Below are 23,759 nucleotides of genomic sequence, written 5' to 3' on the forward strand. Positions count from 1 at the left end.
GCCATGTTTCCTGTGAAACCTGCAGAATCATAAGCCAATTACATTTTTTTCTTGTAAGTTACCGAGTCTCAGGTATTCCTTCATAGTGATGCAGGAACGGCCTAATACAATGGGTCAACTGATGAACTGTTGGATCAGCCACCCTGTACCTTATTCTGTTGCAGACCACAGTGGCCCTCTCATCCTGCCATGAAAAGGAACCAGAGGTGCCCTGTTTCAGCTTAGTTGACCTAAGGTGGCAAAATATCATGACCACAATTAGTAAAACCTTGGTGGGCTAACAATTTAACACATTACTTTCTTTTTTTCTTTTTCTTTTTTTTTTTTTTTTAGACAGAGTCTAAAATCATGCCACTGTACCCAGGCTAGAGTGCAGTGGCGTGATCTCAACTCACTGCAACCTCTGCCTCCTGGGTTCAGGCGATTCTCCTGCATAAGCCTCCCAAGTAGCTGGGATTACAGGCGCCCACCTGTATTTTTAGTAGAGATAGGGTTTCGCCATGTTGGCCAGGCTGGTTTTGAACTCCTGACCTCTGGTGATCCACACACCTCATCCTCCCAAAGTGCTGAGATTACAGGCATGAGCCACTGTGCCCGGCCTGACACACTATTTTATTTGATTACACAAAAGATAAGTGTCCCAGTGGCAATGATGAAAACAAGGACTGCAATAATGCTAGCCCTTTCTGAAGGGACCTTATAAACAATAGTGTAGGGGTGAAACTGAGCTCATGCAATTATGACTTAGCTGCAAATGGCTGTGCCTCCATACCCTTGAGTAGGCCACTGAACAATAAAACGGGATAAAGGGTGCTATGTACACCTGAGAGCTACATATTTCTTTATGGGCAGTCTGAAGGTGACCCAAGAATGGGATGAGCAACGTCTGTGCCTGGAAATCTAGTGGATGGTGGGGTCCTGCATGCTGGGGGTGCCCCTATATACAACTCCTGGGAATGAGATTCATCACTGGGCCAGCAGACTAAAGCTGTACACCTGGCCAACTAGAGGTATATCAGAAGGTATAAGTGACTCTGGGTTTACATTATGAGATCTATAATAGCATGCATAGGAGTCAGCACTCCTAAATAAATGATCATAAGCCTGTCCCTGACCATGGCAGATGTTGCTTCCTTTCCTGCCACTGCTTTGGTAGCCCAGCAGACATCCTTCAACTCTCTTGGGAAAATTATTTTAGACAACAGAATCGCTCTAGACCACCTTTTAGCCCAACTGGGAAGAGTGTATGCAACTGCCAATAACTCCTGCTATACCTGGATAAACAACTCAGGTACTGCTGAAACGCAGATAGAGAAGATCTGATTGCAGACAGTGGGGCCACTGAAAGAATCTTCTCTGAGCCCTGTAGCAACTTCTAACCTCGATGCCAGGATCCCAGGCTAGGTTACTGCCCATGCAGGCCTGCTCGTCCTCCTTGTGGTATAGTCCCCTCGGGCATGGTGAAAAGTATTGTAGCTACGGTTTGCAGGTCACAAGAATAATGCAGAATGTGCTGGATCAGCTACATCTGGATATAGGGAGGGTCTGGCTGAAACAGACAGGGCTCTGTTCCAGTCCCCCCAAAACAGGAGGTCTTTCCACACTGTAGCCCAGTATGTCATGCTGTCTCTGAGGTATAAAACCAGGGCGGGCTGCTTCCCTGTGAGCCTCAGCTGTGGTGCAAGTGGGGCACAGGCAGATGAGATGCTGTCCACCCTGGGGAAGTCCCTGAGCCTTGGGGGATCAGCTGGCAATGAATCCTGGATTTCTGTTGTCCCTTGCTGCCGATCTATAATAACAGGTGCACTTCATCTAACTCACGTGTGGAGAGATGATCTGTCTCACTATACTCAGAAAAACTGGGAACCAGTACACACTGAGCCTGCTTCACAAGCACAATATTTACAGACTCATTAGTGCTCATAAAAGCTGGCAGCAGGATTTCGGGAGAGAGCTCTGCTGCAATCTGGAGTTTCATCTCTTGGGAAGTTATGGGTTCTTTGGGTGTTATGTGCTCTTCTTGTTTATCACACATGCAGCATTTCATTACATGCAGATTGTGGAGGCCCCAGAAGGGAAAAGTCCCTATGGTGTGCTCCTTCCTCCATCCTGATACCAACCTACACATTTTCTAAACCTTAATGTCAGTCAAAAGGGAGGAGGTTAGCGAAGAGTGGGAAGGCTTCACATGGAAACAGTAAACATGAATGCTAAGATTAATTCTAGCACCTATTAGTAAGCTTAAAGCCTCCATTCTCCCATACATGTGGGGACATTTTTATATGGATACATACCTCCTACTCATTAGTACAAAATCCTTTGCACCAGCCAGTTACGGTGGCTCACGTCTGTAATCCCAGTACTTTGGGAGGTCGAGGCAAGCGGATCACCAGAGGTAGGAAGTTTGAGACCAGCCTGACCAACATGGAGAAACCCCGTCTCTACTAAAACCACAAAATTAGCTGGGGGTGGTGGTGCATGCTTATAATCCCAGCTACTCGGGAGGCTGAGGCAGGAGAATAGCTTGAAACCCAGAGGCAGAGGTTGCGGTGAGCCGAGATCATGCCTTTGCACTCTACTCCAGCCTGGACAAGAGCGAAACTCCATCTAAAAAAAAAAAAAATCCTTTGCACTAAGGACTTCAGAGCCACACTGGCTGAAAAGAGTCAATTTGCAAATCACATTTTCTACAGAACACTAAATAGGGTGTCTTTTACTCTTCTTATATTACTTAAGGTTTAGTGCCCATTGGTTTGTGGTAATGGTCCCTCAAGGAACAACACACAGTCCTGTCCTTGGAACCACAGCTACAGTTGCATTCCCCCTTCTCATCTACATGGACCTGGGGCTCCATGATTGAAATCATCTGCTCTGGCTGCCTACCTCGGCATCCCTATCACACTTAGAAAGTCATTGAAGCCAATTCAGTGATTCCGTAAGTCCAGCCAGCGACTGTAACCAGGAAACAGAAGTGTTTCTTTATCAGCCCGCCCATGATTGCTTGCTGCTTACTTGCATGAATATAGGTCAAGACTAAATAGCAAAACAATCTGGTTCAACAAGTCAAGCATTCTGGAGGATTTGGGGCCACTTTTCCCATTCTTCAGACCCTAGAGGTTGGCTAACCCTCCACTCACTTCCCGCTGCCTTCATCCTGGCCAGTGCCAGTGCGCAGACGTGCCTCATTCCCCGATAGCCTTGAGTAGCCAGATGACAGAATTCTGGGCAACTAGAACAGTAATCTCTTGGTCAAATGTTTAATGAGGCCGCAAGGAGATAATTCTGTGAACTTTTACTTTTCAGGAAATCTGGAAACCTACAGTCTCCATGCCTGATCAGCAAAGGAGCTCTCTGTGGGCACCAGAGACAGGGACCCAATGTGGAGACCTGCAAGCGTGTGTCTGGCCCTGAACTCTCAAGCACAGGACAGGGTTCCTGAGCATTGAAGAGAATATGTGGGAGAACAGAACAGAAACGGAAAAAATATGCGAGGTGTCTTTCTCAGTGTTATTCTGTGACAGATGGTGACTGAAAGAGGCTGAGAAGATCTGGACAGGGAGTCTGGAATGGTCAGGCTATGATTCAGAGAGGCGCATGAGAAGGAAGGTGGATTTTAAGGCTGGAAATCTGAGGGTCAGTGGTCCAAGTCACTTAGAGATAGAATCACAGCACAGCCCTTGCTGATGGCAAACAAAGGAGGACAAGAGGACTGAAAAGAATTCTGCTAACAGGCAGGAGCTAGTAAGGATGAGTTTGTAGCAAAATTAGCAAGTGGAGAGGATGATTTTTGGCGATTTTTCCTGTTCTTCAAGAAAACAGGTGATAACTAGAAGGACTGGAGAACAGGGTTGCCAGAACTAGTGGGAAGCCCCCGAGAAATGGTGACATCACCCACCAAACAGACTCCGCCAAGGCCACATCTGGCCTTATGTCTCCTTCACCTTTCTAGCCCCACTCAGCCACCAGACAGCTATACCCAGCAGCTTCCCACAAAGCCATAGAGTGCCCAGAGTGAGCCCCAGCAGAAACACAAAAACATCAAGCAGGTACTGCTCATGCCAGGGCTGCTGGAAGACATAGGGCTTGAGGTGAGTCGCCCCCCCTGTCTGGAGGATGTGGTCAATCCAGCCCACCAGCCGCTGCGTGGGGCTGAGCGGGTGGGAGCGCAGGATGATGCTGGCAGCCACTGCTGCAGACTTGTACCTGTTGAGAGAGACAGAGAGCAGGCATTACTAATGTGACCTCACAAGAGTTAGAATGTGTGATCCGTTCTATATGATGCACGAAAGACTAAGTTTCAAGGAAATTTTGTTGGCTTTGCCGTAATTTATCTGGGTCCCCTTGAAATTTAATCATGACACCTACATGCAAAGATCTATGCATAATGCTGAAAGTCTTAAACTTCAAAAAAGTGACTAAGTCCACAAAGACTAATGCCTACTCCAAGGAGGTTTATGATGTACCCTAGGAAAATTATATATGATGTAATTTTTATATATATACATGTAGCACCTCCATTGTGCCAGTCTCTAGATGGGGTGACAAATCTCACTGTAGGGAATGTCAGGCACAAGCTAAAGCCTACACATTCCTGCACCATCAGAACGTCATGTTGACCAGGGCTGACCTCCTGGGCTACAGGCTGCATATTTGTACCATATACTTAGTAGCATCCTGTACTTGGCTTCACCATGTCGAAGTTCTCAAACTTTATAATAGGAGGCTCCACATTTTTACTTTACACCATGTCCTACAAATTGTGAAGCTGGCCCTAAGTTATGCACAATGTCTGAGGACCATCCCAGCTCAGAATGGTCATTTTGGGTCTAGGTCATTGAAAAATCCAGTGAAAGTTACAAACACATTTTTCAGAAAATGACCATCAGCAATACATGAAATTGCAAATATATACAACTGATCTGAAGTTAACCAACCCATGGAATTTAATGACTCTTTTAGGGCTAAGAACCACGAGCTATGTGGTTGTTTTAAGTCATCTAGCGAGAATTGCTGAGTGTCTCCTAATACATGTTAAGCCTTGAGGTCTGATTTTGGTTTATGCCCTTGAAACTCCAATAAATTATTCAGTGCCTTTCACTTATTACATGAGGTGTATTTTTCTCTTCACATGAGATCACTGTGCTGGATATGTAGTTAGTTACCTTGGAGGCCACTGGGCCCCTTCTATTGCCTCACTTAACTAAAACTCATTAACCATTTACTTTGTGGCACACCATGTGCTAGGCACTAAGAAGACAGCAGAAAACAAGAGACACATGCTGCTGTCCTCATTAAGCTGACTCTCCAGTCTCTGGTTGGAAGGTGAAGGGGACAAATAATAAATGAAAACATAAGCCAGGCATGGTGGCTTATGTGATCCCAGCTACTCAGGAGGCTGAAGCGGGAGGATCATTTGAGCCCAGGAGTTTGAGACCAGCCTGGGCAACATAAAGAGACTCTGTAAACAAACACGTAAATAACTGAGGTAATTGCAGACCTTAAAAAGTGTTAAGAAGGAAATTATATAATGGGGGTGGGTGAGAGAAGAGGTTACTTAGGACTGTCGGAGGTGAACTCTAAGAAGAAACGGGTTGGAGATGAGACCGGAATGTGACGAAGGAGCCAGTATGTGAAGAGGCAGCATCACAAACAAAAGGCCAAGGGGGAGAAGAGTGTGGAGTATTTGGGGAACGGAAAGGCAATCTCCCGCCTCAATTGGAATCCCGCTGACCTGAATTCCAATTGACCTGAAATACAGCTCACAGAGACCCTGTGCACATAGTCCAGGTTCTCCAAAATGAAAAGGTAGGAAATGATTCTTAACATCTAACTTAAATGTTCTAGTCTTGCTCTCAGAGGACACAGGTCAGCTGTTGGCATCACGCACATATTATCCCATGTCCCAGAAAATACAGTTTTAATCTAAAGTAAAACAAAGCAAAACCAAGGAAACAGAATCCCACAGTACCCTTAGTGTTTTTGCCTTCGTTCATCATTACGACCACAACCCCAGAGAGCTGCATACCTCTTGTCTTCCATGATTTGTTTCATCTTAAGAGCCAATGTCTCTGCCTTGAGCTTCTTTAACTGAATAGAGACACCAAAGTTTTTGGCTTCTACTCGGACCATGTTTTCAGGCTGGTCTCCAAAGAGAGGGATCCCCACCATGGGCACACCATGCTGAATGGCCTCCATTATGCTATTCTGCCCGCCATGGGTGACAAACAGACGGATGCTGGGGTGAGCTGTTGTAAATAAGAAAGAGGGTGGGACACTTCAGGATGAAAAATTCAAGATATCCTGCAAAGATGAAGGGGATAAGAAAGTGCCAAGTGGATCTAGCGGTGTGTTGGAGACATTGTATCTAATGACTGTGCTTGGGACACATCCAAGGTTACAGTTCCAAGATACAAGATTCCAAGCATTGTTATCAAATGGAAACATCTTCCCTCAGCCAGAAACTCAGCTAAGGCTTAGAATTGAGTGACTTCTGTAGAGAAGAGTGTTAAGCAAGGCATCCATCTCTATCTGTCCATCCATTCTTCCTTCTCTCTGTCCTCCCTATGCCTCTCTTTGCTTCTCTCATCTGTATTCTGTGTGTCTCTCTGTTTCTACCTCCTCTGTCTGTCTATATTGAGCCCTCTTTTATCCACTGACAGCTAATTTCCCTTTTCTTGTATTTCTGACATATTTGTTGACAGCACAACTCATGTGTCACTCATAAAACTTGTATTGACTGTATGGTGTCCTCAATTATATGAGAAGCCCCTTGAAAGTAGACTGGATCTTTCACCTCTGTATTTCCAGTTCCTGTCTTTCCATGCCAGCATTACTTAGAGCTAACTAAAGTGATTGTTGATAATGACAAGCACATCTCAACCTGGGTCACTCAACTGCAATGTGCATCAGACTCCTTGTCTCTTCTTTGAAATGGGAGGCATATGCCCGGCCCCAGAATTTTAAAATATATATTTACAGAAGTAGGACCAGGAATCTACTTCTTAAATTGCCCAGATTCTTTTGAGCCATAATCTTGGTTATGAATCTCTGCTCTAGTCAGTGTCTATGGCAACACTTGGCATGGAGAAAACCTGTTGGGGGTGAGGGAGCTCTCTAGTCCCAGATGATTCAGTAGACCAAATCACCAACTGTGAAGTTGCTAAGCCTGGCACACAGGTATGTTGGCACATCCTAAAGACATCATTGGCATTAATCTTGTGATGGTAGAAATTGCTCAGACCCTTAGTAAATGAAGAGGATGTGTCCACATTTATGTGTGGATGTGTGTTTGTGTAAGTCCCTGTGGCCAAACTGGTGCTCACAAAGTCACTAAAGCGAGTGGCAACTCTCCCAATCCCTGGTATATACATTCAGAGTTGATGGGTTGTCTTTAATTTTGTTTGGGTGACCTTGTCCAAGACCAAATGCAGTAGGGTTAAAGAGACTTGAGAGGAATATCACATAGGACTGCAGACAACAGGTCTGGGATAGAAAACAATGAAGGAAAGATGGCTGCTTTGACATCTGATCCCATTGGAAGTATAGCCTTGTTTCCCAAGAACTCCAACTGGCTGCTACTTTTCTGTCCACTGAGCCTCACCTGTGCCATTCAACAGTGGGTACAAATGCCCAGCTAAAGGTCAGAGCCCAGATGAGCCCCAAAGACAGGTCAGTGGAAGGAGAAGAGCAGTCCTGGGCAGCCCTTACCCAGGAGGTCACTCTGAGGAAGCCAGTCCACAATTTTCACATTTGCAGCCAGCTGGACTTCTTTGGGCCAATGAGAACACTGGCACTTCCATATCACCCCTTGGGGTAGGTAGGCAAAGGCATTGTTCATCTCCTTGAAGATTTCCGGATTCTGACAGGTGTTCACCATGGAGCCCAAGGTCACGAGGACAAAACCAGAGTCCCCAAACTTGGCAATGAAGTTCTCCAAGTCCTAGAGAAAGATTACCAAGGTAAAGAGGTGACAAAATTATTGGTGAAAGCCTAGTTGACCAGAAAATGAAAGCCAGACTATTTACTAACACAGTGCCCTGTCCTCACTATCCCAAAGCTATTATTATAGCTCCTAGGATAGCGCAATACTAGCTGCACTGTGGTCACGTCCTTTGTGTTGGTGAGAACATCTTTCTTCTTGAAATTCTGACCCTACTATCAGGGCCTTTCTTGACCTTCCACCCATTATAGGCTCAGGGAGTCACAGGAGTTTTCCAAGGTCAGACTAGAGGTAATAGTATCTGGAAGAGTACTAGTAGGTGGCCAGGGTCCAACATGAGGAGTGGGATTTATGGAGGCTGAAATGGAGAAGCTGGGAGAACACCTCCGTTGCAGGCAGAAGTGGTGGCAGAATAAGGTAAGGCTCCTCTCCATCTACACAAAATGTACCATTTTAGTGTGTTTTCCTCTAATGTTTTATGATAGTCTCGGTCACTGATCTTTTTGTACATACTTCATCCTCTACCTCAGTAGTTCACCCACAGGACTGCAGATTATAACCACAGAGAAAGATTTTTTAAAAGCAGCAATGCTATAGGGAGGTGGAGCCAGATGGCAGAAGAGAACCCTGAAGTGATTGTGCCCCCCACAGGAATACCAAATTAACAGCTATCCACAAGAAAACACCTTCAAAAGAACAACAACAACAACAAAAATCAGGTGAGCAATCACCATTCCTGGTTTTAACATCATACCGAGGAAAGTGGCACTGAGAAGGTAGGAACGACAGTCTTCAATTACCATGTGGTGCAGAGAGAGAATCTGTGTGCTTAGGGGAGGCAGAGCACAGAGGCTATAGACTTTGCACTGGAAGTCAGTGCTCTGCAGTCACAGAGCAAAGCAACACAGGGAAGAATTCAGCTGGCACCCATGCAGGGAGCATTTAGACCAGCCCTTGCTAGAAGGGAATCATCCACCTCAGCAGTAGGGACCTGAGTGCTGGTTAGACCAACCACCGCAGGCTAAAGTGCTCTGGGGTTCTAAATAAACTTGAAAGGCAATCTAGGCCACAGGAACTAAAATTCCTGCAGTGCACATGACCTGGTGAGACATCAGCCAGGGCAGCCAAAGGAGTGCTTGTGTCGCCCCTCTCCCAACTCCAGGCAGGGCAGCCCACAGCTCCAGGAGAGACTCCTTCCTTGAGGAGAGGAGAGAGAAGAGTTAAAAAGTCTTTGTCTTGCAATTTGGGTACTAGTTTAGCTGCAGTAAAATTAAGCATCAAGGAGAATCCTAACATCTCCACATCTAGGCCTTAGCGCCTGGACAACATTGCTAGACATGCCCTGGGTCAGATGAGTACCTACTGCCCTGAAGGGAGAGACCTAAGCCTGGCAGGATTCACCACCTGCTAATTCAAAAGCCCTTGGGCCTAAAATAAACATCAGCAGTAGCCAGGCAGTACTTCTCACAGGCCTGGGGTGGGGTGGCCACAGGTGAGACTCCTGCTTTAGGAAGGGAGGGAAGAGAGTAAGTAGATCCCTACAATTCCCAATTCCAGGACCCAGTTCCCAGACAGAATTCTTAGACCCAACCTGGGTCAGAAGGGAACCTGCTGCCCTAAAGGGAAAGGTATAGGCTTGGAAGAATTCACCATCTGTTGACTAAAGAGCTCTTGAGCCTTGAATAAACATCAGCAGTAACCAGGCAATAGTTATCATAGGTCTTGGATGAGGTCCAGTGCTGTGTTTGGTTTCAAGCATAATCCAGCACAATTTCAGTGGAGGTGGTCATGAGAGTGTTTGTGTCACCCCTCCCCCAACTCCAGGCAGCTTAGCACAGGGAGAGAGAGAACCTCTGTTGGTATATGGGAAAGTAAGAGAAGAGAATCAGAGACTCTGCTTGGTAATCCAAGGAATTATCCTGGCTCTAACCTAAGACCACCAAGGTGGTATTTCTACAAGGCTGCAAGAGTCAGCATGTCTGGGCTTGGAGTGCCCCCTAATGCAGACACAGGTGCAGTGACCAAAGACTTAGATCACAACACTCAATTCCCTTTGAACACTTGGAAAGCTTTCTCAAGAACGATAGGTACAAACAAGCTCAGACTGCAAAGATTAGAATAAATACTTAACTCTTCAATGCCCAGACATTGATGAACAAGTTACAAGCATCAAGACCATCCAGGAAAACATGTCTTCACCCAACGAACCAAATAAGGCACCAGCAACTAATCCTGGAGACACAGAAAAATGTGACCTTTCAGACAGGGAAATCAAAATAACCGTTTTGAGGAAGCTCAGTGACATTCAAGATAACACAGAGAAGAAATTCAGAATCCTATCAGCTAAATTTAGCAAAGAGATTGAAAGAATTAAAAATAAAAAAGTAGAAATTCTGGAGTTGAAAATGCAATTGACATATTGAAGAATGCCTCAGAGTCTCTTAACAGAAGAACTGATCATGCAGAAGAAAGAATAAGTGAGCTTAGACAATATAATAAGATATAAATAGAAACAACAAAAACTTAGTGAACTGAGAGATAAAGTGTAGAATTTTTTTACTGTTCTTTTTTGCTTGTTTGTTTCTTTTTGCAATCAAAGTTAAGTTTGTTTCTTTTTGCAATCAAGGTTAAGTTGTCATCAGTTTAAAATAATAGGTTATAAGATGTTACTTGCAAGCCTTGTAGTCACCTCAAATCACAAAACTTTAAACAGATACGCAAAAAATAAAATTCAAGAAATTAAAACACACCACCAGAGAAAATAATTTTCACTAAAAGGAAGACAAGAAGAAAGGAAACAAGAAAGAGAAGATCACAAAACAACCAGAAAACAAATAACAAAATGGCAGGAGTAAGTCCTTACTTACAAATAACAACATTGAATGTAAATGGACTAAACTCTCCAATCAAAACAGAAAGAGTGACTGAATGGATAAAAAAAGAGACTTAACATGTTGCCTCCAAGAAACACACTGCCTATGAAAACACAGACTGAAAATAAAGGGATAGAAAAGATATTCCATGAAAGTGGAAACCAAGAAAAAAGAAGGAGTAGCTATACTTACATCAGATAAAAGAGATATCAAGATAAAACCATGAAAAGAGACAAAGAAGGATACTATATAATTTTATAAAGGTTGATTCAGCAAGCACATATAACAATTATAAATATATAGGCACTGGAGCCCTCAGACATATATAGCAAACATTATTAGAGGTAAAGAGAGAGATAGACCCCAATACAATAATAGATGGAAAATGTAACACTTTCAGCATTGGACACAACATCCAGACAGAAAATCAACAAAGAAACATTGAACTTAATCTGCACTACAGATTAAGTGAACCTAATAATATTTGTAGAAATTTTCATCCAATGACTGCAAAAAAGACATTCTTCTCCTCAGCACATGGACCATGTTTAAGTGTAGACCATACATTAGGCCATAAAACAACTTTTATGAAATTCAAAAAACTGAAATTATATCAACTACCTTCTTAGACCACAATGGAATAAAACTATAAGTCAATAACAAGAGGAACTCTGGATATTATACAAATGCATGGAATAAAACAATATGCCCCTGAATGACCAGTAGGTCAATGAAGTAAGTAAGAAGGAAATTTAAAAATTTATTGAAACAAATGATAATGAAATCAAAACATACCAAAACCTATGAGATACAGTGAAAATAATACTAAGAGAAAATTTTATAGCTATAAGTGCCTACATCAAAAGAGTGAGACTTCAAATAAACCATCTAAGGATGCATCTTAAAGAATCGAAAAATCAAGAACAAACCAAACCCAAAATTAGTAGAAGAAAGAAAGATTATAGCAGAAATAAATGAAATTTAAAATTAAAAAATAAAAGATCAATGAAATGAAAAGTTCGGTTTTGAAAAGATAAGAAAATAGACAACCCTTTAGCCAAACTAAGGAAAGAGAGAAAACCCAAATAAAATCAGAGCTAAAGAAAAAAGACATTACAACTGATGCTACAGAAATTCAAAGGATCATTGGAAACATCTATGAGCAACTACATGCCAATAAGGTGGAAAACCTGGAAGAAATGAATACGTTCCTAACACATAAAACTTACCAAGATTATTCCATGAAGAAATCCTGAACCTGAACAGACCAGTAACAAGTAACAAGACTGAAGTTGTAATAAAAAGTCTCCTAGCAAAGAAAAGCCTAGGACCCAATGGCATCAATGCTGAATTTTACCAAACATTTAAAGAACTAATACCAATCCTACTCAAACTATTCTAAAAACCATAGAAGAGAAGGGAATAAAAGGCCTGTATTACCTTTACACCAAAACCAGACAAATACACATCGGAAAAAGGAAACTACAGGCTAATATCTCTGATGAACATTAAGGCAAAAATCCTTGACAAAATATAGCAAACCAAAATCAACAACACATTAAAAAGATCATTCATCATGACCAAGGGGGATTTATCCGAGGGATTCAAGGATTGTTCAACATATGCAAATCAATCAATGTGATTCATTATATCAACAGAATGAAGGAAAAAAACCATATGATCATATCAATTGATGCTGAAAAAGCATTCAATAAAATTCAAAGTCCCTTCATGATAAAAACCCTAAAAAACCTGAGTGTAGAAGAAACATACCTCAACACAATAAAAGCCATATATGACACACCCAAAGTTAGTATCACACTGAATGGGAAAAAACTGAACACCATTCCTCTAACATGACCAGGATGCCCACTTTTACCACTGTTATTCAACATAGTATTGGAAGTTCTAGCTAGAGCAATCAGAAAAGAGAAAGAAACAAAGGGTAGTTAAATTGGAAAGGGAGAAGTTAAATTATGCTAGTCTGCAAATTATATAATCTTATATTTGGAAAAACCTAAAGACTCTACCAAAATAACTATTAGAACTGATCCACAAATTCAGTAAAGTTTCAGGACACAAAATCAATATATGTAAATCAGTGGCATTTCTATATGCCAACAGTGAATAATCTGAAAAAGAAATCAAGAAAGTAATTTCATTTACAATGCCCACAAACAAAATAAAATACCTAGCAATTAAGTTAAAGAAGTAAAAGATCTCTCCAGTGAAAACTATAAAGCATCAATGTAATTATTTGAAGAAGACATTTTAAAAACTGGAAAGCTATTCCACGTTAATGCACTGGAAGAATCAATATTGTTAAAATGTGCATACCACCCAAAGCAATCTACAGATTCAATTCAGTCTCTATAAAAATACCAATCACATCCTTCACAGAAGGAGAAAAAATAATCCTAAAATTTATATGGAACCACAAAAGACCCAGAATAGCCAATGCCATCCCAAGCAAAAAGAACAAAACTGGAAGAATCACATTACCTGATTTCAAACTATACTACAAGACTATAGTAACCAAAACTGTATGGTACTGGCATAAAAAAAGACACATAGACCAACAGAACAGAATAGACAACCCAGCAATAAATCCATACATCTGTGGTGAACTTATTTTTGACAAGGGTGCCAAGAACATAAGGACAGTCTCTTCAATGAATGGTGCTAAAAAAAAAACTAGATATGAATATGCAGAAGAATAAAACTAGACCCCTATATCTCATCATATACAAAAATCAAATCAAAATGGAATAAAAGACTTAAATCTAACACTCTGGGAGGCCAAGGCCGGTGGATCGCCTGAGGTCAGGAGTTCGAGACCAGCCCGGCCAACTTGGTGAAACCCCGTCTCTACTGAAAATACAAAAAATTAGGTGGGCGCCTGCAATCCCAGCTGCTCGGGAGGCTGAGGCAGGATAATCGCTTGAATCCAGGAGGCAGAGGTTGCAGTGAGCCAAGATTGCACCATTGCACTCCAGCCTGGGCAACACGAGCAAAACTCAGTCTCAAAAAAAAAGAAAAGAAAAGAAAAGAAAAAGACTGAAATCTAAGACCTCAAGCTATTAAACTACTAAAAGAAAACATTGGGGAAATGCTCCAGGATGTTGATCTGGGTGCACTTATTTTTCTTGCGTAATACAGGCAACCAAGGGAAAAATGGACAAATGAGATCACATCAAGTTAGAAGGCTTCTATACAACAAAGGAAACTATCAATAAAGCAAAGAGATAACCCACGGAATGGGAAAAAATATGTGCAAATTCTTCTTCTGACAAAGGATTAATAACCAGAATACATAAAAGCTCAAACAACTCTGTGAGAAAAAAAAAATCTAATAACCTGATTAAAAAATAAAAGATCTGAATGGACATTTTTCAAAAGACATACAAATGACAAACAGGCATATAAAAGGTTTGCTCAACATCACTGATTACCGCAGAAATGCAAATCAAACTACAATGAGATATTATCTCACCCCAGTTAAAATGGCTTTCATCCAAAAGACAGGCAATAACAAGGATGTGGAGAAAGAAAACTTGCACACTGTTTGTGGGAATTTAAATCAGTACAACCACTATGGAAAGCAGTTTAGAGGTTCATCAGAAAACTAAAACTAGAACTGCCATATGATTCAGCAATCTCACTGCTAGGTATATACCCAAAAGAAAAGAAGTCACTATACTGAAGAGATACCTACACTTCCGTGTTTATTGCTGCACTAGTCGCTGTAGCCAAGATACAGAATTCATCTACATGTCCAACATCAGATGAATGGATAAAGAAAATATAGTATATGTACATAGTGGAGAACTCATCAGCCACAAAAAGAAAGGGATCCTGTCATTTGCAACAATATGGATGAAACTAGAGTATGTTATGTTAAGTGAACTAAGCCGGACACAGAAAGACAAACTGCATGTTCTCACTCATTTGTGGGAGCTAAAAATTAAAACAATTAAACTCATGGAGATAGAGAGTAGAATGACTGTTACCAGAGGCTGGGATGGGGAAGTGGTATAGTTAATGGTACAAAAATATAGTTAGAATGTATAAGGTCCAGTGTTTGATAGCACAACAGGGTGACTACAGTCAACAATAATTTATAGTACATTTTCAAGTAATTAAAAGAATGTAATTGGGATGTTTGTAACATAAAGAAGTGATCAATGCCTTGATGTGGTAGATTTAAAAATAAATAAATAAAGCAGTAATGCTCTGTCCCAAAAGCAGGCCTGGGCAGCTTGTATCATAAAGTCCCCCAGGTAGTTCTTAACAAAGTTAGTGTTGAGAAAGGAAAATAAATCTCAGGATCCCCAAATCTAAGCCAAAGAGAAAAGTCAAGCTGGGAACTGCATTGGGCAAAATTGCCTCCCATTCCGTTCCTAAATAGGATGGCCACAGCCACAAAGATTTAAAAAAAAAAAAAAAAAAGGCTGCATACCCCCCTCACCATTTGCTCACAAGAAAATTCCTTGTGGACAAAGAGCAGACAGAACTCAAAAGCATCCGTCTGCTCGCCTGAGACAAATGTATTTTGGCTTGATTCCTCTGCCCTACTGTTTCACTAACCCAGACTAAGGTATAAGTGACTGTTTCTGTAAATTGTGCACTCAGTGAAAAGCTAATCAGAGACTCAAAAAAAATGCAATTGTTTGTCTCTTGTCTACCTATGACCTAGAATACCCCTCTCCTGCTTTTCCGGACCAAACCAATGTTTACCTTAAACATATTTATTGGTGTCTCACGTCTCCCTAAAATGTATAAAACCAGCCTGTGCCCCAACCACCTTGGGCACACGTTGTCAGGACCTCCTGAAGCTGTCATGGATGCATCCTCAACCTTGGCAAATAAAGTTTCTAAATTGGTGAGACCAGTGTCATATATTTTGGGCTCACAGTATCCAATGTCTTAATTTTGTGTTTAGCACAATTTTGTCAATTCTTACTTCCAAATATTTCTTTGAACTCTGTCTGATTCTCTCTGCCCTACAAGTGCTCACTCCACCTCCCAACCCATCATTCTACTACGTGGTTCAGACTCTACTGGATTCCAGCCAGCATACCACTTACCATTCCTAAGGACTTCTTTAAAACAGCCTTGTCATCATTTTTGTAATTACAAGGCAACATAAGACCATTATATAAAAATTGGAAAATGCAGAGAAGAAACATTATTTTTTTTTTAGTGTATGTTGTTTCACAGTCATTACAACCCTTATTCCCATTGTTATCCTCTTAACAACGTCCTCTCCCTACTCCATGGTGGAGGCCTGATCCACCCACCTGCTAGCTAAGGTTTCTGGTAAATCCCCACAGTTTTACTCATGCAATTGAATATTCCACTCCACTAGTGTAGCCAGCGCCACCCAGGGAACCCAGTCTTATTGCCATCTCAATTACATCTCCACATATTGGGACCCCTGCTCCCCAACCTGGGGTGCTTTCCCTCTCAGCTCCATTCCTAAAACTTCCTGCCACCAATGCAAAGCCCATATCACCTATAGATCATTCCCTACCTCTTCCTGCTCACTCAATGAAAGTTAGAAAAGTGGACACTTGGGTGGCTGGAAAGCCCAGGCCCTCAGGGCCTCTGAAATACATGGTGGTGGGAAGGTCACCTCCTACATCACCTGAGCTTCTGTCCTCCTCCATTTATAAAAATGAAGATGATCACACCTCCATACAGATGGAAGGATATTAAATAAGATGACTTCTGTAAAATGGGAACCCAGTGCTCAGAGGCAACAGGCAGCCAACTCATTCCTAGCTCTCCTCCCTTAGAAAAATTTCTGTAGCAGAGTTGTGAAACTGTGCTGTGCATTCAAATCACCTGGGCAGCATTTGCAAATTACAGTAGCAGGGGTCCACCCCAGAGAAATCAAGTCAGAAAATCTGGGTGGAGCCAGGAGCCAGGGCTCTACAGGCAGGGAACACTGGAGATACTACCCGCAGTTCTTGCTGTCGGTCCCATACAGACCCACCCTGCTTACTCCGAATCCATAGTGTTGTCATTTCACTGTGAGTATCTTATCTCCTTAACAATTATTGCATGTGATGGGCACTAACTACATGTTTATTGTACACATGATCATGCAAAATAAAAATGCAAACAAAAAATTGAAACTTTAATACAGGGCTTATTTTATCAAGGCTAGGACTAGGGTGTGGCAAGAGAGGAGCCAGAGGAACCCATACAAAGATGCCCTTGATCTCAGGATGGTGCAAGCCCTAACATTATACTTGCACAACCCTGAAACTCATCACTTCCTTTAAAAGCATGCCCTAGGTGCCTCCCTTGCCCATCCCTACTTCAGCCTCAGGATCCTACTGGCAGGTGGCAGCCATCAACTATGCACTGAAGGCCTCTGTGTGAATCCCAAACTGAATGCTGAGGGTCACTTACTTGTGGTACTGGTTTAATAGGTTTTTCCATCAAGCCTCCAACATAAACAGTGTTGGGAAGCAGAGGTCGAGCAAAATCAAAGGCAAAGTCAGAGTTAATGAACCACAACTCTGCTTTCAGTAGAAGATGAGACAAAACTGGCCTAGAGCCTTCTGGGAAATGCTCCTTGATGGCGTTGTCAAATGTAGACTGCATGTGCCATTGCCTCCTGCAGAAACTAAAGAACATCAGAAAATTCTTCACTCGGCCCCAGAAGTCCATGTGATCGGTCAGCAAGGAACGGAATACTGGAACATAAGACAAGGGGATTGGTAGCCCAAATTCCAAAGAGCCGAATGAGGTGGAAAGAATGGCCACAAATGGCTTACTGAGCTTCTCAGCAATCAAGAAAGGACAGTAGTCAAAAGTTTCAACTATCACCATGTCGAAGTTCTCATTCTTTAAGGAATCCATGATATCCTTTCTCCTTAAAAAATGACTGCACTGCAACGCCAAGTATTCTAGAACTTTTAATAAGTTTTCAAAATTTCCTCTGTAAGAAAAAAAAATAATAAATATTCATGGGAAGTGTTAAATTTATAGTACATAAAAGTATCTTGAGATACAAAGAAAATATCCCAGGGAAGCAACAACCTTTCTAGCAGTCACCCACAAATTCAACCAGTTTCCCACAAATGCCCTCTGCCATAATTATCCTGGCTTAAATGTTTCTACTCCCTAGAGTTACCCTTCTCCCTTCCCCTTTTCTACCCTTATCCAAACCCCAACCACCATCAATGCCGACTCAAGGTCCTTCTACTCTGGGAGCCATCTCTCAGAGCAGCAGATCTCAGAGTTCCATCTCCTTGATAAATTAGGTGACACTCTATTTACCCCTCATTTACATACGGAGTGTTTATGAGTGATTTTCTTATTTATCCAACCAAATTGTGTAAGTAACTTGACGAAAGAGTTTATCAGTATTGATTATATGTGCTATGTTTTAGCACTGTGTGCTTGCATACGAGAGATTGCCTCAGTCTAGTTACTCTTTGATTATATTACAACCGAATATCTCAGCTGAAAATGAGAATTCCACCTTTTTATCCCTAGGAGTTAAGCAATGGAAAAAAATAAAAACAAAAGGAACCTGGTTTTTGAAACGCATTGCTTTTTCCTTTATTATTCTTTCTTTCTTTATTATTTACTTTTATTTTCATTTTACATATTTTTATATATTTATTTACATATTCGTTTACTTATTTACATTATTATTTTTAATTATTTATTATTATTATTTCTTTCCACCTCAATGCAGGCTGGGGTATTCAGGTAAGATAATGTCAAAGCTTTACTGACATATGCAAAGGGACGATTCTTTTGCAACATATTCCCAATAATGCCTGCATAGAATATGATCCTATTTTACAGAATTTGGGGGAAATAGATGAGGATGCCTAGGCCAGCTGCAATAAGTGCAAGAGCTCTAGATATCAGAGACCTACTGGCTGTATGGAAGACTGAGAGAATCAATTCCCTGACACACCTGTAACCTGTACACCACCGTACCATTGCCCTCCAGTTAGAGAAGGTCTCTCACTAGTGATATGCAGACTGACTGAAGTCATCCTCTGTTGTATATTTTTAAAGATTCATATAATAAAGGAAAAGTTGCCAAACATTTTTGAAAATTTCAGTAATGAACTGGGTGCAGTGGCTCACACCTGTATCCCAGCACTTTGGGAGGTCGAGGAGGGTAGATCACCCGAGGTTAGGAGTTTGGGACCAGCCTGGTGAATATGGTGAAACCCCGTCACTACTAATAATACAAAACTTAGCTGGGCATGGTGGCACACTCCTGTAATCCCAGCTACTTGGAAGGCTGAGGCAGGAGAATCGCTTGAACCCTGGAGGCAGAGGTTGCAGTGAGCCGAGATCGCACCATTGCACTCCAGCCGGGGCGACAAGAGCAAAACTCCATCTCAAAAAAAAAAAAAGCCAGTCATGTAGTAAAAATTTTTAGACTGTAGTTCATTAATCGTATTTAAAATTAAGCTAATAAATTAAAATATTTTAAGAATGCACTCTTAACCATACCTGTCCTTTAAAATATGAAACTGGATAAGAAGAGACAAGGCATATGCTTAAAATATATAACTAACTCTGCAAGATGATATAGGCTAAGTGTCAAATGGGTGGATTAGATCAGACGTATAGAGGAGAGAATGTGGTGTTCCAGCTTGGGTGAGGAGGGAGGCTTTATGGAAGAAGTCAGATTTAAGCACTATGTTGACTATTGAGTAGAATTTTCAAGAAAACAAGAGTAGGTAAGGCCACTGCGATTAACCAAGATAGACATGGATTTCTGTGTTTCCTCTTTTATGTCTGAGATCAAAAAGTTATGTGTTTCTTCCCATCCAGATTAAGCAAAAGGAGTCAGTTTCATGTTTCATTTGTACCAGGTTGATTGCTTTTTTAAAGAACTTTGCATGACTGTATGTTCAACTTCTACAAACCCAATGTTCATAAGCCTTCCCTTTATTTATGAATATATGTGAGAAGAAGGGAAGACAGTAAGTGGGAAAAGGTGACTCTAATTTTCCCACCAACAATGAAAAGTGGAGGAGTCTATCCCAATTTCTGTGTCGGGGATATTACAGGCAATGATTGTAGGTGAAGTGTCGCAAGGAAGTCCCAGAAGAAACAATTTCCCACTTTCTGCAGAAAAGCATTCATGCTTATAGTGTAAGAAAGACGGTATAAAGAAGAATGTCCAGGGACTTTACTGGATGATGTAGTATGTAGTACTCATCTACTCCCCTTATCATCTGCCTCTCCATCTATCAATCCATCCATCCATCCATTTGTCACTTTCTCTTATTAAAATAAAATCTCATTAAAATAAAATCCAAGTATCCATGCATCCATCCATTATTTGTATGATGAAAATAGTGACCCTTTGGTTCAAAGAATAAAAAAAAACATTACCTGCCACCTAAAGTTTCTTCCAGAAAGAAATCAAAACTCTTCTTAAATTCTCTTTGATGATCTTCAGGTGCAAGCCAACTGATAACTTGATACGATTTTTCCTCCTTTTTAAAATCTAAGAAAACAGCAACGGGTTTAAAAAAAGTAAAATATGCTGCGCAAAAGAGTAACATTAGCATAACAATATCAAAACTTATTTCAAAAATTATGTACGTATTTGAATGATTGCTTCTTTAAGTATTTTTAATGTATGCATTTATTTATTTTTGAGACAGAGTCTTGCTCTGTCATCTAGGCTGGAGTGCAATAGCACAATCCTAGCTCATTGCAGTCTCAGCTCCCTTAAAAACCACTGGGATTACAGGTGTGAGCCATTGGTATAATTTGTATTTAAATACAGTACACATTTGTTTGATTCCAGAGTCTCTGTTCTTTCCGTTTTACAAAAACAATCATTTTTATTATTTAAAGTGATACATGCAAATAATTTTTAAATTCAGTCAAAAAATACTAAAAGACTTCATTGAAAGAGTAGTCCCCTACATCCCGACTTGCCAGCTTGGCCCCTTCTTCATTACCCACGTGTAATAAGAAGTCTGACTCCATTTTCACTGTTTGCCTCTTGACAAATGTCAAGCCCCATTTCCCCTTCCCAACCCCATGCTTCATCTGAGCAAATTGGTAAGAAAACCCGCACATACCTTCTCTGTTATCCCTGGTAGGAGTTTCAATCCATGCAAGTCAGGACAATGAAGGGAAATCCTCAGCTCATCCTACCTCTCCTCACAGTAAAAACTCAAGCCAGTCATCCCTCCCTGCTCTCTAAAGCCATTTTTCAGATTTGCCTGGCAGCCTGTCCTGCTATTCTGAAAAAAAGAAAAAAAAAAAACCTCACCCTATGAGTCATAAACCTCTCATATCTTCTTAATACATGTGTGCCTTCATCACATCCAAATCAGATTTTGTGTGAGGATTGGGGTATATTAACACATAGTCCCACATATTAAGGTTCTCATACTCAACTTAACTGAAATGAAAGACTCTATCCAAGTATCTACTGGCAAATACTCTGCAGTCATAGACTTGGCTAGAATGTTCTCTTCCATGCTGATTTTTACAGCCTCTCAGCCACAGTGCGTCTTTACCTTGGAAGAAACACAATGCATGGCTACCCACAGTGTACTGCAACAGCCCTACTATTGCCCACAATCTTTGCCAGCAAGAGCCACTGCTTCCAGCTTTCTCCAGGAGTACAGATATAACATTACATTGAGAGTGTCCTCCTCTGAGGAGATTCATTCGCCACACTCATTTAAGACACAGAAACATTCAAAAAGGAGCTCATAAAGGGGATAAGCCATTGTCCCATGCAGAGTATCAGACCCAGTCCCTCACTTAAACTCCAAAGGATCATTTGGTTAGTTGAAGGCCTCTCCATCCCCAATACTACTAAAAAAACAACTATCGAGCCTCCCTGTGTCCATAGTGTTACAAGCCCAACATCTTTTAGGCCTTTTTGCATTTTAAAGACAACATATTCCTTATTTATAAATTTTACTCAGGTCCACTCATGTTTATTACTTGAAAATCAGCCCACATTGCATAGGATCTCCTGTAACAGAAGGCTCCAGAATCTATCCAAGTTGCAGTATAGCAGGCTCTCTCATTAGTGCCCCCCAGGAACACCTGCAATGTAAAGGCGTTAACATCCTCCTTTCATGCCTCCTGGAGTTCTTCTGAGCACCTATCATGGCCGTTTCAGTTTCCTATTGCTGCTTTAACAAACTACAACAAACTTAGTGGCTTAAAATGACACAAAGTATTATCCCATAGTTCTGGAGATCAGAAGTCCAAAATGGATCTCATTAAAATAAAATCAAGGTGTGGGTGAACTGCATTTCTTCTGAAGGCTCTAGGGAACAATCCTTTTTCTTGCCCTTTCCAGCTTCTGAAGGCTACCCGCATCCCTGGCTCATAGCCCCCTTCCAACAGGCAATCACATCGCTCTAATTTCTTCTTCCATCATTAATTCTTTAACTCTCCTACGATCTTCTCTCCTTTATAACAGGGGTGTCAAATCTTTTGGCTTCCGTGGGCCACATTGGAAGAAGAAGAATTGTCTTGGGCCACACATAAAATACACTAATACTAACGATAGCTAATGAGCTAAAAAAAAAAATTGCAAAAACAATCTCATAATGTTTTTAAAAAGTTTACGAATTCGTGTTGGGCCACATTCAAAGCTGTCCTAGGCCACATGCAGCTGGTGGGCCACCAGTTGGACAAGCTTGCCTTATAAGAACTCTTGTAATTACATTGGACTCACCTGGGTAATCCATGATAATCTCCCTGTCTCAAAATCCTTATATTAATCATATCTGCAAAGATCCTTTTGCCATGTAAAATAGCACACTCATAATTATAGGAATTTGAACACATATATCTTTGCGGGGTGGGGGGAGTGGCATTATTTGCCCACCGCAGTGTGTTCTCTAGATCCCAGACATTCATATACATCCCTCATGGAATGAAAATGTATTCATCCTGTCCCAACATCCCCGAAAGTCTCAAACAATTATATCATCAATTCAAAGTGAAAAACCTCATCTAAAGCTCATCAGCTCAGAATTCCCAAATCACATCATCCAAATAATCTACAGCAACCGTGGGTGAGAGTCTGGGTGTAATCCATTCAGTGAAACATTGCTCTCCTTCTGTGGATCTATGAAACTAGGAAAAAATGACCTGCTCCCCAAAACCAAGAGTGGGACAGGCATAGGATACCAGTTACAGACATTATTCTAATGGAGGCAAAAAGGAAGTAAAAAAAAAAATGAGGTGCCAGTCCCAAGACATTTGACTACAACTGGGCAAACAAAATTAGGTTTTAAGGACTGGGAATAATCCTGTGGTTTGGCTCAGCCTTCTGGGCTAGAAGCTCTGCCATCTGGGCTCATTGCTTCACCTTCAGAGTTATCCTTTGTTTTTCATGAAGCGTTGCATGTGGTTACAGCTGAGTGGTTTGTCAGTTTAATTCCTACTTGCAGATTGGGGAACTCACCAGCCCTCCTTCCTGTCATATTCTCCTCATACCTTTGAATCCAAATTGGCAGTGCTTCTGAAGGTATAAAATTCTTGGGTACCGGGAGGCTGAGGCAGGAGAATTGCTTAAACCCGGGAGGCGGAGGTTGCAGTGAGCTAAGATCACACCATGACACTCTAGCCTGGGCAACAACAGCGAGACTGAGTCTCAAAAAAAAAAAATTATTGGGTACCTTGTGACCCTCCTGGGTGTGTCATAGGAATTCACTCCGCTAGACGAGAAGCTGCTCCACAGACTTGTTTGGTTTGGTTTTTGTTTTTTAGACAGTCTCGTTCTGTCACCCAGGCTGGAGTCCAGTGGCACAATCTCGGCTCACTGCAACCTCTGCCTCCCAGGTTCAAACAATTCACGTGCCTCGGCCCTCTTTGTAGTTGGGAATACAGGCACAAGCCACCATGCCTGCTTGATTTTTGTATTTTAGTAGAGACAGGGTTGCACCATGTTGGCCAGGTTGGTC

At 41.5% G+C, this 23,759-nt stretch overlaps 1 protein-coding gene across 2 annotated transcripts in view; it reads right to left on the reverse strand.

Moving 5' to 3' along the window:
* Positions 1-3,273: 3,273 nt before the first annotated feature.
* UGT3A2 (UDP glycosyltransferase family 3 member A2) overlaps positions 3,274-23,759 on the reverse strand; it is a 30,723-nt gene continuing 10,237 nt past the window's right edge. For both annotated transcript variants that reach the window (XM_025388016.1, XM_025388015.1), the window contains 5 exons: positions 20,200-20,314; positions 17,233-17,764; positions 7,708-7,939; positions 6,026-6,245; positions 3,274-4,203 (listed from right to left, as the gene is read on the reverse strand). In XM_025388016.1, the coding sequence (XP_025243801.1) occupies positions 3,927-4,203; positions 6,026-6,245; positions 7,708-7,939; positions 17,233-17,764; positions 20,200-20,314 (1,376 nt within the window). In that variant the 3' untranslated portion in view covers positions 3,274-3,926. The remainder of the gene's footprint in view (positions 4,204-6,025; positions 6,246-7,707; positions 7,940-17,232; positions 17,765-20,199; positions 20,315-23,759) is intronic.

Source organism: Theropithecus gelada, chromosome 6, assembly GCF_003255815.1.
Source record: "Theropithecus gelada isolate Dixy chromosome 6, Tgel_1.0, whole genome shotgun sequence".
Lineage (NCBI taxonomy): Eukaryota > Metazoa > Chordata > Mammalia > Primates > Cercopithecidae > Theropithecus > Theropithecus gelada.